Genomic DNA, 13,885 nt, shown 5'->3' on the forward strand with positions numbered 1-13,885 from the left:
ATGGGTGTGATCTCAGCTTGAAACAACTTCTCAAAATGTGACAGAACACTTTCTCTCAACTTTTCTCCTCTCATCCCTCCCGAACTGTGTCTTTTTTCCCTCCCACCCCTCAAGCCAACCCCACCTCACAAACACAGCACTCCCCCATTAAACATGTGTGTGTATGGTTGTGTGTGTGAGAGTGTCCTCCTCCTTCAGTCTCTCCATGGCTGGATTGTGGCAGCAGCTCAGCTCCCTATGGCAGGGTCGTGCTCTGGCTCTCCTCCACTTTATTTTTCTTCTCCTTGTACCCTCAGGTGCCCTTCCTTGGGATACCAAAGCCAGCCCATCCCCGCCAGAGGTAAGACATCCACACTGTCATGGAAAAAAGTCTAAATGGAATTCATACCATAACTACGTGCATGTTTCAAGTTATAAAGTTGTTGTTTATGCAAGCTTTTTAAGAGCTGTGTTTGTGATTTATTTGCATAAGACACTCTGCTGAGTTATATCCTTATATTGCAATTTATGAGAGAAATCATCACTGTAACTAATATATTTAGCTTTAGCTCACTGGAATTTGCAGCTCACCACAACTGAAATCCTTTGCCAAAATCAGGCAGTGGGGATTAATTCCATGACAGACCACTGGTTTGTTTTATCAGGCTAACTAATCAGAAGCAGATCAAGCTATTTATCAAAGCATCAGAAGGGAAGAGCCAGAGGGGCCCAGTAAAATAGACATGAATATGAAAAATATGTAAAAGCCAAACTTGCAAAATAGAGATTTAAGCAGAGGAGTGGAGAGGAAGACCAGAGAGGTTCCCCAACTCAAACCAACTGTTGGAGTGAACTGTGTGAGCTGTGGGATTTCCAGCGAGAGAGAGGGAGAGCAGGATGGACGAGTGAAAATGAGAGAAAACGAGCAGCAATGTGATCCAGCGGAATTTATGATTGTACTGTTGAAACACATGCCTGTGATGGTGAAACCATGGCACAGAGAGCACGTGCAGGGAGTGTCTGCAGATGTGCTAGCATGGGGCACATGCAGTGTTTGTACCTGTGAGTATTTGTGTGCATAAAAAAGTGTGCGCATGCATGCTTTGCCAGGGGTTTCAGGTGGTGAAGGGGAATTTCTCACGGACTTTCCTCCGAGTTGGCTACCATAAGATTGCAGAGATTCCAGTAGGAGCACAGAACATCAGCATACGGGAGACAGTAAAGAGCCGTAACTACCTGGGTACACACACACACACACAGACACACACCTCTAACCAGAGCCACTACTTGCCTTAGCCTAACCCTTACCCTAACCAAAGTCTTTGGTCATTAAAATGTAATGATTTACGTTGTGGGGATGTTTTGTCCCCATAAGGATGCATTGAGTAAACAGATTTATGTCCCCACAACATGAAGAATACACATCCAGACAGACTCACATTCACACACACACAAACACACACACACACACATGGACATCCACACACATGTCTCAATGCAGAAATATTTTCAGAATGACAAACACTTGAATGATAAATGAACATGGGTTTTTTTTCCCTCCAGCTCTGCAGACCCAAAGCAGCGTCTCCATCATCAATGGCAACTGGGTGATTGACAGGCCAGGGATCTTTACTGCTGTGGGAACACAGCTGACGTACCAACGACCCAACGAAATCCGCTCTCGCACTGGAGAGTCCATCACTGCACCTGGGCCACTGACTGAGGACCTACATGTTTATGTGAGATGCAAACCGGCGCATACAATGGGACCAGCATCCAAGTCTCTTATTGAAATTCTCTCTCTGTCTCTTTTCCAAAGTTGATCTACCAGCAACCAGGTCCCAGTGTATACTATGAATACAGTGTTCCTTTACAAAACACCCCCCCCACTCCTGAGCCAGATACACCTTCTCATATTCTGCCATTGGGTGAGTGCACACACTAACATGCATAAACTATATTAGAGTGCCCCTAAAGGAGCACAATGCCATTTTCTCATACAAAATATTCTGATTTGCCCTCAGGGAGCATAACACATAACAGATGCCTCTGTTTGTGTCTCCATGTACAGTGCAGTGTGTGTGTGTTTAGTTCAGATTTTACTGCAGGGTCATGGTAACGCCAATATGTATCGTTTTTCAGCAAAATTGTCCTTTTGAAAATTTAATCAGAATTTCGACAACATTTGATACCGGCAGGCAGCCAAACTTTGTTCTGGCAAAGAGCTCTTTACCGCACACTGAGGCAATAATCGGTCACTTGGGCCAGATTTATTTCATTACCTAATGTTTAACCTTCATTAAAGAGATAAAAGAAATTGCTTGATTTGTGCCTGTTGAAGTTATTTGATGAATATTATTATATTATCAGAGATGTCCTGAACTATCTAACAAAAAAAAGTTGGGATGCTGTGTAAAACGTAGAATGTGACAAGTTGCTCATCTTTTTTGACATACTGTATACTCAGTTGGAAACAGAACAAAGACAATATATTTAATGATTTACCTCATCAGCTTCATTGATTTTTGTAAATATCTGCTTATTCTGAATTTGATGGCAGCAACACGTTTCAAACAAGTTGGGACAGGAGCAACGAAAGACTGGGGAAGTTGTGGAATGCTCCAAAAACACCTGTTTGGAACATTCCACAGGTAAACAGGATCATTGGTAACAGGTGATGGTGATGATGATAATTGGGTATGAAAGGGGCATCCTCGAAGGCTCAATCGTTCACAAGCCCAGGGGTAAGTCTACTGAGGAGCTGAAGAATAGAAGGCTGGGCAGGTGCAGAGTCAGAGACATCATAAGGATGACTGGGAGGCAGAACCAATGGGTGGAGCAGGTATGGACAATAACCAGGAGGCAGGGTTGAAGGGTGGAGCCACTCTGAAGGACTAGCAGGAGGATGACCATGAGGCGGGACGGATGGGCTGAACCACTCAGCAGGTTGACCACACACCAGGACACATGGGAAGAATCGCTTGGAAGGTTAGGCAGGAGGAAGACCAGATGCTTGGGGTCACTCTGATGCCCAGGGAGCTGAGAAGGTGAGAGAGACTTGCAGTAAAGGCAGCACCTCTCCAAGGGTCATGTAAGAGGCTAATCGCGAAGATGGAACCTCTCTGAAGGCTGGGTAAGAGGCCAGCAGCAAGGTGGAACCCCTCTGGAGGTCAGGCTGGAGGTCTGTGGCAACGGCAGTGTTGGCCAAACAGTAGTAGCTGGACCTCCATGGGGCTGGGCAAGGGGTCCTCCACAGTCTTGGGCAGTGGTGAGGATGAGGAGCTGGGCAGCTGAAAGGCATGGGCAGGAGCCATGGTTCCTTTTGAAGGGCTTCCCAGAAGGTGGCTCCAGGGCAGAATTAGGTAGGGAACTAGCTGGTTTCAAGCTAACCGACTGTTGAACAGGCAGGGGGTTAGCAGTTTTGAGGCTGTCTGGCCAGAAAGGAGACTCCTGGAAATTTTTGGGGGTGGAATCAGGCATGAAGCAAGCCAACTCAGGAACAGGAACTGACTGTAGGAGACCAGTGGCTAGCTGACAAAAAGTTCAAACAAAAAGAAACTATCCACCGTTTGTGGCCGGATCACTCTGTTAGAGTGTTACTATGGTTGCCCCTAGGACAGAGGACACAAGCTTCAGATGAGTTCAGGAAACTGGGGAATACAGGTGAAGAGGCAAGGAGCCAGTGTGGGCAGCGTTATTGAGGTGAAGGCATGGTTGGCAGGGATAGTGTAGAAGTTGAGAAGTTGCAGGCAGCAGATGGATGAGCAGGAAGACTGAAAGATGGGTAGTGATCCACAGTGGTTGAAACATCGATGAGTGATCCAGCGATGAGTGGTGGAACCAGTGTTGAGCCAGGGGTAAAATACCACCAGACTGATGAGCTGATGGACAGCAGGTGTGCTTGATGAGCAGGGATCCAGGAGCCAGGAGAATGAGAGAGTGATTGCTATGGTGACACCACAGTAACACAGACACAGAGAGAGACTGACAGAGGCACAGGAGAGACAGGGATGGGGGAAAGATAAGGAAACACAAAGGAAAAAGCTGGGACACAGCCATAGCTGTGACATAGGGAGAAGTAAATGAATGAACACAGGAAGGATTTTGAACACAGCATGTGTACTAATAGAAATGATAAAAGTGTAATTTGTCCCATCCAAGCAGGTGAAACAAAGCAAAAAAGAGAGTCAATGAGGTGTCAATCAAACACAGTCGGCCCGCACACACACAGACCTGAGAACTAAGTCTAAAGAGACAAAATTAGTGTTATCTCCTGTGTGGGTATACGATGGATGTACAGGGCCTTTGACATTATTCGATTTTATATGACCCCATTACCTTTATTTAGTCAACATTTCAAATGACTTCACTGCCTTTCTTCTTTAACCTGTCAAATTTGGGCTCCACCCGACAACGTTACACTTTCTTCTTGTCAAGACAGTTGGCCCAACCCACCCAGGTGAGGAGGTCCACCAAGGTGATGTCACCAACAATGACATCATCAAAGAGAAACCCCACCCTAGCCAGGTTTCCTACACCTGGACAAAGAGTGGGCACGCGGAGTGCAGCACGACCTGTGGCACTGGTGAGGAAACACGTGTAATTCAAAGAAAGATAATATGATGCAAACACATTGAATTGATCCTTTCCACATCTTTATTTAGCACGTTTCTTTATGGAGCACTTTTTATTTAGACTAGATAAAGATTCAGGTCATGAAATCAGTGTGCAGACATCCTCACTTTAAATTTGCCAATGCAAAAAAGCCAAAGAACATTTACATTGTGTAGTCCTGAGATCATTTACAGTATATCAGCCTAAGACCATGTACAGTATATAGACCTAAGAACATTGACAGTGTAAGGCCTTTAGACCATTGGGATGTTCATATTCGACACTGCAGCGAGGAAATACATCTAAACAATAATATGATGTTACAAATCAAAGATGACACACACAGATGCAACTGAAAGCTGTTAACTGCTAACAGTAGCTGTGACGCAGCCAAAGGGCTGACATTTTTGGCACAATACGTGAGCCTCATAAATCACTACTGTGGATGAAAACAACTGAATTTTCTCAGAAAATGTGCATGTATACAGTCACATTTTTGCAAACATTTTTTCACTTGCTTAGTCTGTTTGGTGTGTGTGTGTGTGTGTGTGTGTGTGTCTGCGCACTTACCAGGCAGGCGCCAGGTCCTCTGGGAGTGTGTTGAGAAAGATTCCCAGGCGACTGTTCCTGCTGACCTCTGTGACCCTGCCCTTAAACCAACAAACCGGGAAGAAGACTGCAACACCCAGTCCTGTCCTGCATAGTGAGCAAGACACAAGCACACACGAACACACACACAAACACACGCACACACACATACCTGATGTCCCATACATTCATGACACATACACAGAGTGAGAAACACATACATGTATTGTACTTTCCATTAGTTCCACATGGCGCTGTGACTCTCAGGGTGAAGCCTTCATCACTCACACACATTCCAGCCATAAGTCAGTCACAGTCAATCACACTGACTCACTTTGGTGCGGCTTTTTGGTTTTCATGTCTTGTGGTAAATACCACTAGATCTTACCACCGCCAAGATGTTAGTACATTAACTGTACGTTTGGTTGTGGGTCTGTCAGATATTTCACCCACAGTGTCAGTGATCCATGACAGCTGTCAGTCTGAGATATATACGCTTCTACAAAACAACAGCAGCAGCAGCAGCGGCAGCGGCAGCGGCAGCGAGGATTGCAAAACTCAAACAGAACAAGAAGAAACATCTGAACTTGTGTAGTACAAATTGGCTAATGCTGTTTGTCTCTTTAATGATCTGCTTTTAGAGGAAAGTACAGGCTTTATAATGCCCCTTGTAGGCCAGGATCAACTGACCACATACAATAACTGTGGTCGTAATAGAGCTGGGACAAACTCTTGAGAAAGGTCACTGCTAAATATGTAACCACATCTTTTGTGGTGGTCTGCGGGCTGCTCTTTATTCCCTCTAACCCGCTCTTTGTCTTCTGTGATCGGCTGACAGCTGGGATGTCGGGGAATGGTCAGAGTGCAGCAGGAGGTGCGGACCCGGCACCCAGCACCGTCAGGTCATCTGCCGCCAGGTTACCGACGTTCATGCCAATGGGACGGAGACCTCGGTTACCGTGGCACCAGAGCTGTGTGGGCTGCCTGATAGGCCGGTGACCAAGTCCACATGTCAGCTGAAGATCTGCAGTCAGTGGGACATACGATCTGAGTGGAGCCCGGTGGGAACACACTCGTACATGCGCATACGCACGCGCACACACACATACACACAGTGTTTTCATCTTTTTTGGGGACATTTCATAGACTTACACTCAGTTCCTGGAGACTTGCCCTAACCATAACCACTACTTGTGTAACTCTCTCTCTCTCACACACACACACACCTTAGTATTACAAGTACATGACTATACTAATAAACATGTGCTGGAGGAAGTCTTCAGATCTTTGATTTAAGTCAAAGAAGTAATGCTTCAATCTAATCTGATGAATTACTCAATTACAAGAAAAAAAATGCTACATTCTAAATTTTATTGAAGCAAGTATTATTGGCAAAATGTACTGAAAGAATCTAAAGAAACACTGCTTATGCTGCAAATGAACCCTTTCACATTTTTATGTTATTATATTACATGATTACACTTTTTAGTGCTGCAGCTGGTCAGTGGAGACAATTTGAGATACACTACAGACTTTTAAACATGCATGCACACTGGCTGTTTAATCTTGAACAATGCATCATATTTTATACAATGATCATCTTTTGTAATTAAAATCTTAATGTGCAAAGTGCACAAAGTAACTAATCCGTTTAGCCTTAACTGCACCATTATTGCTGAAACTAGATTGAAGAAAAATTCTACATAGTATTATTGAATACAATGAACTTGTACATTTTCATTACAAAAAAAACATTTACCTCTCTGTTCCCCCTACCCCTCTCTCCCACCCTCTGTCCCTCAGTGTTCAGTGCCATGTGGGGTGGGCCAGCGCAGCAGGGAGGTGGTGTGTGTGAGCAACCAGGGTGATGTAGAGGAGGATGAAGAGTGTAACATGAACCTAAAGCCAGAAACACTACAGAACTGTGACATGGGAGCCTGTGCACGCAGCTGGTTCACCTCCCTCTGGAGCCAACGGGTAACACAGAAGTGTGTGTTTGTGTGGGAGGAGTGTGACAAATGATGCTGCTGTTGAAAGGGGAAATCATGTTAAAATCTTGAAGTGGCACTAATTGAGAGGGTATATGTGTGCATGTGTCACTCATCAGTGCTCTGCAGAGTGTGGTCGAGGCAATCGAACCCGTACCACAGTGTGCCTGATAGATCATGTGACTGATCTCCCATTGGACAGCTGCGAAGGGGAAAGGCCAACAGAAGCGACATCGTGTGACTCAGGCCCCTGCCAGAACCGCCTGGAGTGGTACACCGGACCCTGGGGTCAGGTAATGTACAAGCACACATACACGCTATGAAAACATCATCGATTTGACGTTTGCCCTTACGTGTGTGTGTCTATGTGTGTGTGTGCATGTCTGTGTGTGTGTGAAGTGTTCTGCAGAGTGCGGGAATGGCACACAGACCCGGAATGTGGCTTGTATTTTCAGCAACAATGGTCACATGGAGATTGTGGACCACTTAAAATGTTCAAGTCTCTCTCAGCCAGTCACAGCTCAGCTCTGCAGACTGAAGCCATGTGGTGTCCAGTGGTACGTCACAGAGTGGAGTGCAGTAAGTGTCCAAAGGCCGATCCTTCTACCATGCAACTATTAACCCCTCATATAGCATCTGTCCTCATAAAGTCTTGGCTGACAGCTAAAGGTCTACAAGTTCTATCCTGGAGTTTTTAACAGCATAACCAACAACAGTTTTACGCAGTGTTCCTGAGCCCATGTGGTAATATCCCTTATACAATCATGTGTGAACCTCGCTCCATCTTTGCATTGGAACGACTGAGCCTGTGGAGGATGTCCCTTTCACACCCAATCATGATACTATCACCTGTTACTAATGAACCTGTTTACGTGTGAAATGTTCCAAACAGGTGTTTTTGGAGCGTTCCACAACTTTCCCAGTCTTTTGTAGCTAGAAATTCAGAATAAGCAGATATTTACAAAAATCAGTGAAGTTGGTAGAACATTAAGTTTAAGAGTACTTTATACACTGTACATTGTAAGTGTATCTGCTCTCTCTTTCTGTCACCTCAGTGTTCACGGTCCTGCGACGGCGGCTACCGTGTGCGTGAGGTGCGTTGTCTTGCTGACAACATTGTACCGAGCGACCATTGTGACCCCAGTCTGACCCCAGAGAGCCGAGAGGCATGCAACACACAACCGTGTTTAGCCGAGATAAGTAAGTCTGCCCAGCAGTGTCATACTAGCCCCAAGCAATTGCACACTGTGTGTCTGCTGCATGTGCCGTTGGGTCAGGGTTCACACAGGGGTCAGAGAGGACCTGGCTGGAGGGAGATTTCTCTGTGATGCTGTCATTGTTGATAATGTTACTGTACCGTGGTGAAGATGTTCATCTGGGGCCTGGTGCCTCAACCAGGAATAACTGAGGGGCTGAAAGGAAATATGCAGGAAAGATCATGTTTTTTTGATGACTCATGCATGAAGGAAACTCCCTGCACAAATCAAGCAAATGTTTTCTAGAACCAATTTCAAAAAGATCTATATGTGACTTATGAATGTGTAAAAATACACAAGCAAGAACATTTGGTTTACAAATGTCTCTAATGTTCGGTGTTTAGTTGTTTTGGTGTAATTAACGACTGTGATTAATAAGAAAGTTTGTTGGACCTGGTAATGTGATTGGACTGTCTTCTTTCAGCCATTAATTAGGCTTTCACAAGCCAGCATGTTCTGCATTGTTTGGTTAATGGGTGCACCACTATTAAAGTCTGCACTGTGTGAGCATGTAGGATGGTGATGGAGGGTGACATGTTACATGTCAACATGTGTCCATGTTACCATCCAGCCCAACAAACAACGTTGAGAGTTGTGACTACATGGCATTACATCCTGGCAAATCCTTTCTCAAACATTTAAAATGATATGATATTATATGATTACTAAAAAAAACTGCTGGACTTTCACTAACAAAGACCACGCTCATGAGATACAGATTTAGAATGGTTTAATGCTTATTATGGGTGGAGGAGAGCAGAGACGATGAAGGAGGATGTATGAGGATGCGGTTGGTGAAAGTGGGAGGAAGGGATGAGTGGATGAGGGATAAAGGAATGAAGGGGTAGAGGAAGAGGAGTGAGGGATGAAAGGATGAAGGGAGAAACCTGGGTTGTGAATGGATGCGATGATGGAACGGTGTAAGCTGCTGGCGTGGAGACGGAGGAAATCGGGGGGAGTTGAGACTCTGGGTGGAGGAGCCGTATCTTTGGATGTTCTTACGTTTTCAGTTAAGCCCCCAGTGGTTCCTGTCTACAAACCAGAGACAAGGGAGAGAGAAAAGAAAAAGTTTAGGGGGGATGGATGCAAAGACTGAGTCAAAGGGGAAATGAATGAATCAGGTGAGCTTAAATACTTCTGTGCAGACATGGTCTTTGTTCCCAAACCTAGTTATAAAACTTCATTCGACCACTCTTTATTGAGCATTGAGAGCTTTAGAGGTGACTCGGAGGCTCGGTGAATTACCATCAATGCTTCCACCAAAACATGATGGGACCAGCCTACTGCTGGCTCTGAGCAGAGGAGTGTAGTTAACATGACTGGAAGAGTAAAATTTGCTTCTCTGGCTTGTTCTCCTTTTCTTCCACAGACCCATCATGCAGCGACCAGTATCATAACTGCATGGTGGTGGTTCAAGCCCGGCTCTGCATTTACCCTTACTACAGACGTGTCTGCTGCGCCTCCTGCTCCCGGGCCCACAAAACGTACCCCAGCTCATTTCAAAAGAACCACATCCGCAGGTGATGCTGCCACATCGCCGCCGGCCAGAATTCAGCACTGTGAACATTACAGCTAGCTCTGTTTGGAGGGCGCCTCAGTATGCGGGAATATAAGGCATGGTTTAATATTCAGTCACTCAGTCCACAACAGATTAACCGACCGGCTCATCAGATGCTTTCTTCTATTTTGTGAACACGGCACCACACACACACACAGCACAAATACTGCTGTTGGAAGGGTGAGACCCTGTTTCATCCTCATCCTGAAACCAAACTGGATGAAGAATAACCTGAAACCTTCTGACAACTCACAACAACACACATGCAAACACATACTATGTAAGAATCCACTACTCATAGGTTTAGAGTTTTGATTGTCAGTTTAACTTTAAACTGGACTGGTCACATTTGGTGACGTCCCTGTATATTTATTCTTAATAAAGGGTGTGTAACTTCAACTACTCATCTGTTGTTTGTTGTATTATTACAGATACTCCACACGATATTTAAGTGTTTGGTATTTACATGGTGTCTCAAACCCCCACTGTAGTGTGTTAGGGTCTATAGAGCCAAATACAGCCTGTTATGCTGCTATGAAGTTAAAGTGAGGCGTCGACATTCAGAAGCTGTCAAATCCAGTGCAAATCTGCTGAAGAGAGGAGGGAATCACAGAGTAACTCATGATACAATACTATCATGATACATGCCCACAATAATGATAGTATCACTGTACAGAGATTCTGTAATTCTTCATACATTGCAGAACAATTTATGATATTTATGATGTTTAACTGAAGGAGAAGAAAATACCCCTAAAATGGCAACAATGCATAAAAAAAAATGCATTGAGTCTTAGCTCAATGCCTCTTTAACACATACGCACACATGATATATTGTCCCACCCGTGCAGCTGAAGCCTTCAGATGAACTTTTGAATGTATGTTTGCACAATATGAGGTGGTGGTGGTTTTTGTCTCCCGTCACTTACACTAAAAGCATTTCAGGAAGGGATCTCTGAATGGTTGCTATGAATGAAAGAAATAATTACAGCGAGTAAAACCTGTTTCAGCGCTCACACTGGTGCCTCCTGACTGTTGTTTTTTAAGACAGGCTTGAAAAAATGACAACCTATAAGTCTCACAAAATGTGAAGAATGATGCAACAAAGTCCAATACTCATTTCCACCGTGGTCCTTCATGCCCTGTATGTACAATTTATTGGGACCATACCAGTGTTTTCTGCATGTTGCACAGACCGACAGCAGCCCCTACCCACCCACTTTCTTCACAGTGCTGTGGGCGTGAAAACTTTTCAAATATATTTCATAAAATCTTTATTGCATTTTGCTCTTATTTTAAGGAATGTTGTTGTGCTAGATTCCTTGTAATTAACTTTTCAAACGAAATGTTAGAATTGTTTATGACACAAGCTGTGAGTGAACAGAAGTATCACATAATCCAAAGAAGTGAGCTTCGTAATCAAGCTGCAAACAGCAATTTCAGATCCACAATAGAGAATTCAACTTCAACATCCAGCAGCTCCAGCCTTGAGGACGCGTGCCGACCCCCCGAAAGATCTGAGGTCCTGAAAGCTGCGGGGGAGGGCGGCTTCGGAGTAGTGCTCAAATGTCTGGATCTCCCGTCTCCTGGTGTGTGAGCAAACTCTGCATCCACAACTAAACATGTCAAACTTGTTATGTATCTCCAGGCATCCATGCTGAAGGTCCTGGTGGACAACAACCCGGAACAGCAAAGGCTTACTTTGTAAATGGCTTATTTTGTTTTATGTTCATTTGTTTCAATTAAGTGTTACATAAATACATTTTACTGTCTTTTTTATTATCTGGTTTGATGCATTTGATCGTTAGGGACACTGGCGTCATCCACACAATGTGAATATGGAAAACATCATGCTGGTGGATCATGTGAGACAACCATTAGAGGTCAAGCTCATCCACTTCGGCTTGGCTATGTTCAGGTCTAGAGCCAAGAGAGAGAGCCAGATCCCTTTCTATTGGTGAGGTCTAAAGAATCACTGATCTTTATTGTACTGCAGCATTTGTAGTTTCCCAGCTGTGTGTGTGTGTGTTTTCTTTCCATAACTGTAAGAACTGCTTTGGGTGATTACCTGCTGTGATAGCTTTTTCCTAACAAAATTGTTTAGGTTGCTTGTCTTCCACATTCAGAGCTCCAGAAGTTACGTGGGGTCTCCCGTTTTCCGAGGCCGTAGACATTTGATCACTGGGCTGTGTGACGGCGATCGTGGTGTTTGGCTTTGCACTGTTCATGGGGAGAAATAACTATGAGAAATGAGGAAGTAATTTTGTAACTGGACTCTGTTTGCTTTCCATTGTAAACCCTAATAGACTTATAACTGCTGCACCTACATAATCCTGCGAGCCTCAGTTTGCATCTTCATACACTTTTTTTATCGGTCCTTTTTGTTTCTTTTGTTTCTATTTGATTGATTGTAATTCTGATTATTTACTGTTTGATGCTCTGTTGCCATTTTTCATTGTTGGCAGCTGTATAGAGCGTTGCACCATTGCTTTAAAAGGCCGGCACCGACAAGGCAGCCAGAGCCAGCACTCAACAAGCAGCTGAACCTGGCATTGACGTTCTGGTGACTTTATGGAGTAATCGTGTTGATAAAACGTGGAGTCAGGAGGACAGGGAGGAAGGGGGCATTGAAAAATGGGACTCTCAGGAGAATTTGGTTGGCTACATCTATAAACAGTAAACATTGGTTGTATGAAAAGAAAGTGGATCCCGCAAAGACGATTTTGTCCAGAAATCAAACTACATTATATTAAACTAAGCCAAGAGTTCTTAGCTGAACTAGTTTGTTTGGGTTTATTATATTTTTCTCACTGACAGCTTGGCAGCTAAATTGAGCTATTAACCAATGACGTTGCATGATGATGATTCGATGATTCAGATTTGCTCTAGTGTCACATTATTGATGAGGCTAATAAATCTAACCCAACCTGTCTTAATGATATTAAAAGTCGTATTTTTTTAAATCAATATTTCAATCAGTAATAGACATGAAATAACAGCAAAGTGAGGCAAAACCTTAGCCTACATACATGAGAGGTGTTTTTCGATTTTGGAGTGGTGTGCGTGCTCACTTCTGACTAAAGCCACACAAACCGTGCTCTGGAAAACAAGCCTAGGTTTTGTGCACAGAAAGCTTATATATAAGTCTATTTCATTGTGAAGGAGGCTTTGAGGCTACATTTCAGTGCATTACACTAACCTAAAAACATAGTTTCAGAGCCACAGAGACACATAACCATAGTCACTCTGTCTGCCTGCCTGTGAGAAGAGAGGAAGCAATGCTGCAGCCAGAATGACACTATAACACATTCAAGTGTATTTCTCACTTTCCCACTGATGGCCTGAATAACTCGCTGCTGCGCTGCCTGTGTCCTCTTCTCACCCTGCAGCGTGCTCAGTTATGTTTTTATTAGCAAATTCAGTTTTGAATTTGTGGAGGAAGTATCCAGACCCTTCACATAAGTAGCAACACCACACTGTAGAAACCCTCCATTACAAGTAAAAGTCCTGTTTCTGAAACAAAGACATACCTACAGTACTTGAGTAACTGTACTTTGTTACATTCCTCCACTTCAGCCAGGCACAGACCATAATCTATTGCCACAAACCTACATCTACAAAGCTGGCTGATTTTGAGGATTTGGGTCAGCAGAACTGCACAACAAGATGAAAAACAGTAATTCTGAATGGAAAGTGAAGATTTTGTTTGGACTAAATGTTTAAAAAAATGCTTAAATTATCGATGAGGCCCTAAAAGTTATCACTCACCACCTCCCGTCTACTGTCTGTGACAAGAATTTCCCCCACAAAGCTGAAAACGTGGCGTAACATGTTTATGCTGCACATGTAATCTATGCACCACTCCATCCAGTCAAGAAGAGATCACTGTAGCTTCGTACTCA

General features: G+C 44.0%; 1 protein-coding gene across 1 annotated transcript; it reads left to right on the top strand.

The window, feature by feature from the left end:
- adamtsl7 (ADAMTS-like 7) lies at positions 1-9,949 on the top strand. The gene is made up of 13 exons (XM_041933966.1): positions 1-4; positions 297-340; positions 1,090-1,219; positions 1,543-1,718; positions 1,799-1,907; positions 4,421-4,564; positions 5,116-5,296; positions 6,020-6,242; positions 6,985-7,158; positions 7,289-7,462; positions 7,569-7,748; positions 8,225-8,369; positions 9,795-9,949. The coding sequence occupies exons 1-13, from the start codon at positions 1-3 to the stop codon at positions 9,947-9,949; spliced, it is 1,839 nt and encodes a 612-aa protein (XP_041789900.1).
- The last annotated feature ends 3,936 nt before the right edge of the window (positions 9,950-13,885 follow it).

The sequence above is a fragment of the Chelmon rostratus genome, chromosome 3 (genome assembly GCF_017976325.1).
Source record: "Chelmon rostratus isolate fCheRos1 chromosome 3, fCheRos1.pri, whole genome shotgun sequence".
Lineage (NCBI taxonomy): Eukaryota > Metazoa > Chordata > Actinopteri > Chaetodontiformes > Chaetodontidae > Chelmon > Chelmon rostratus.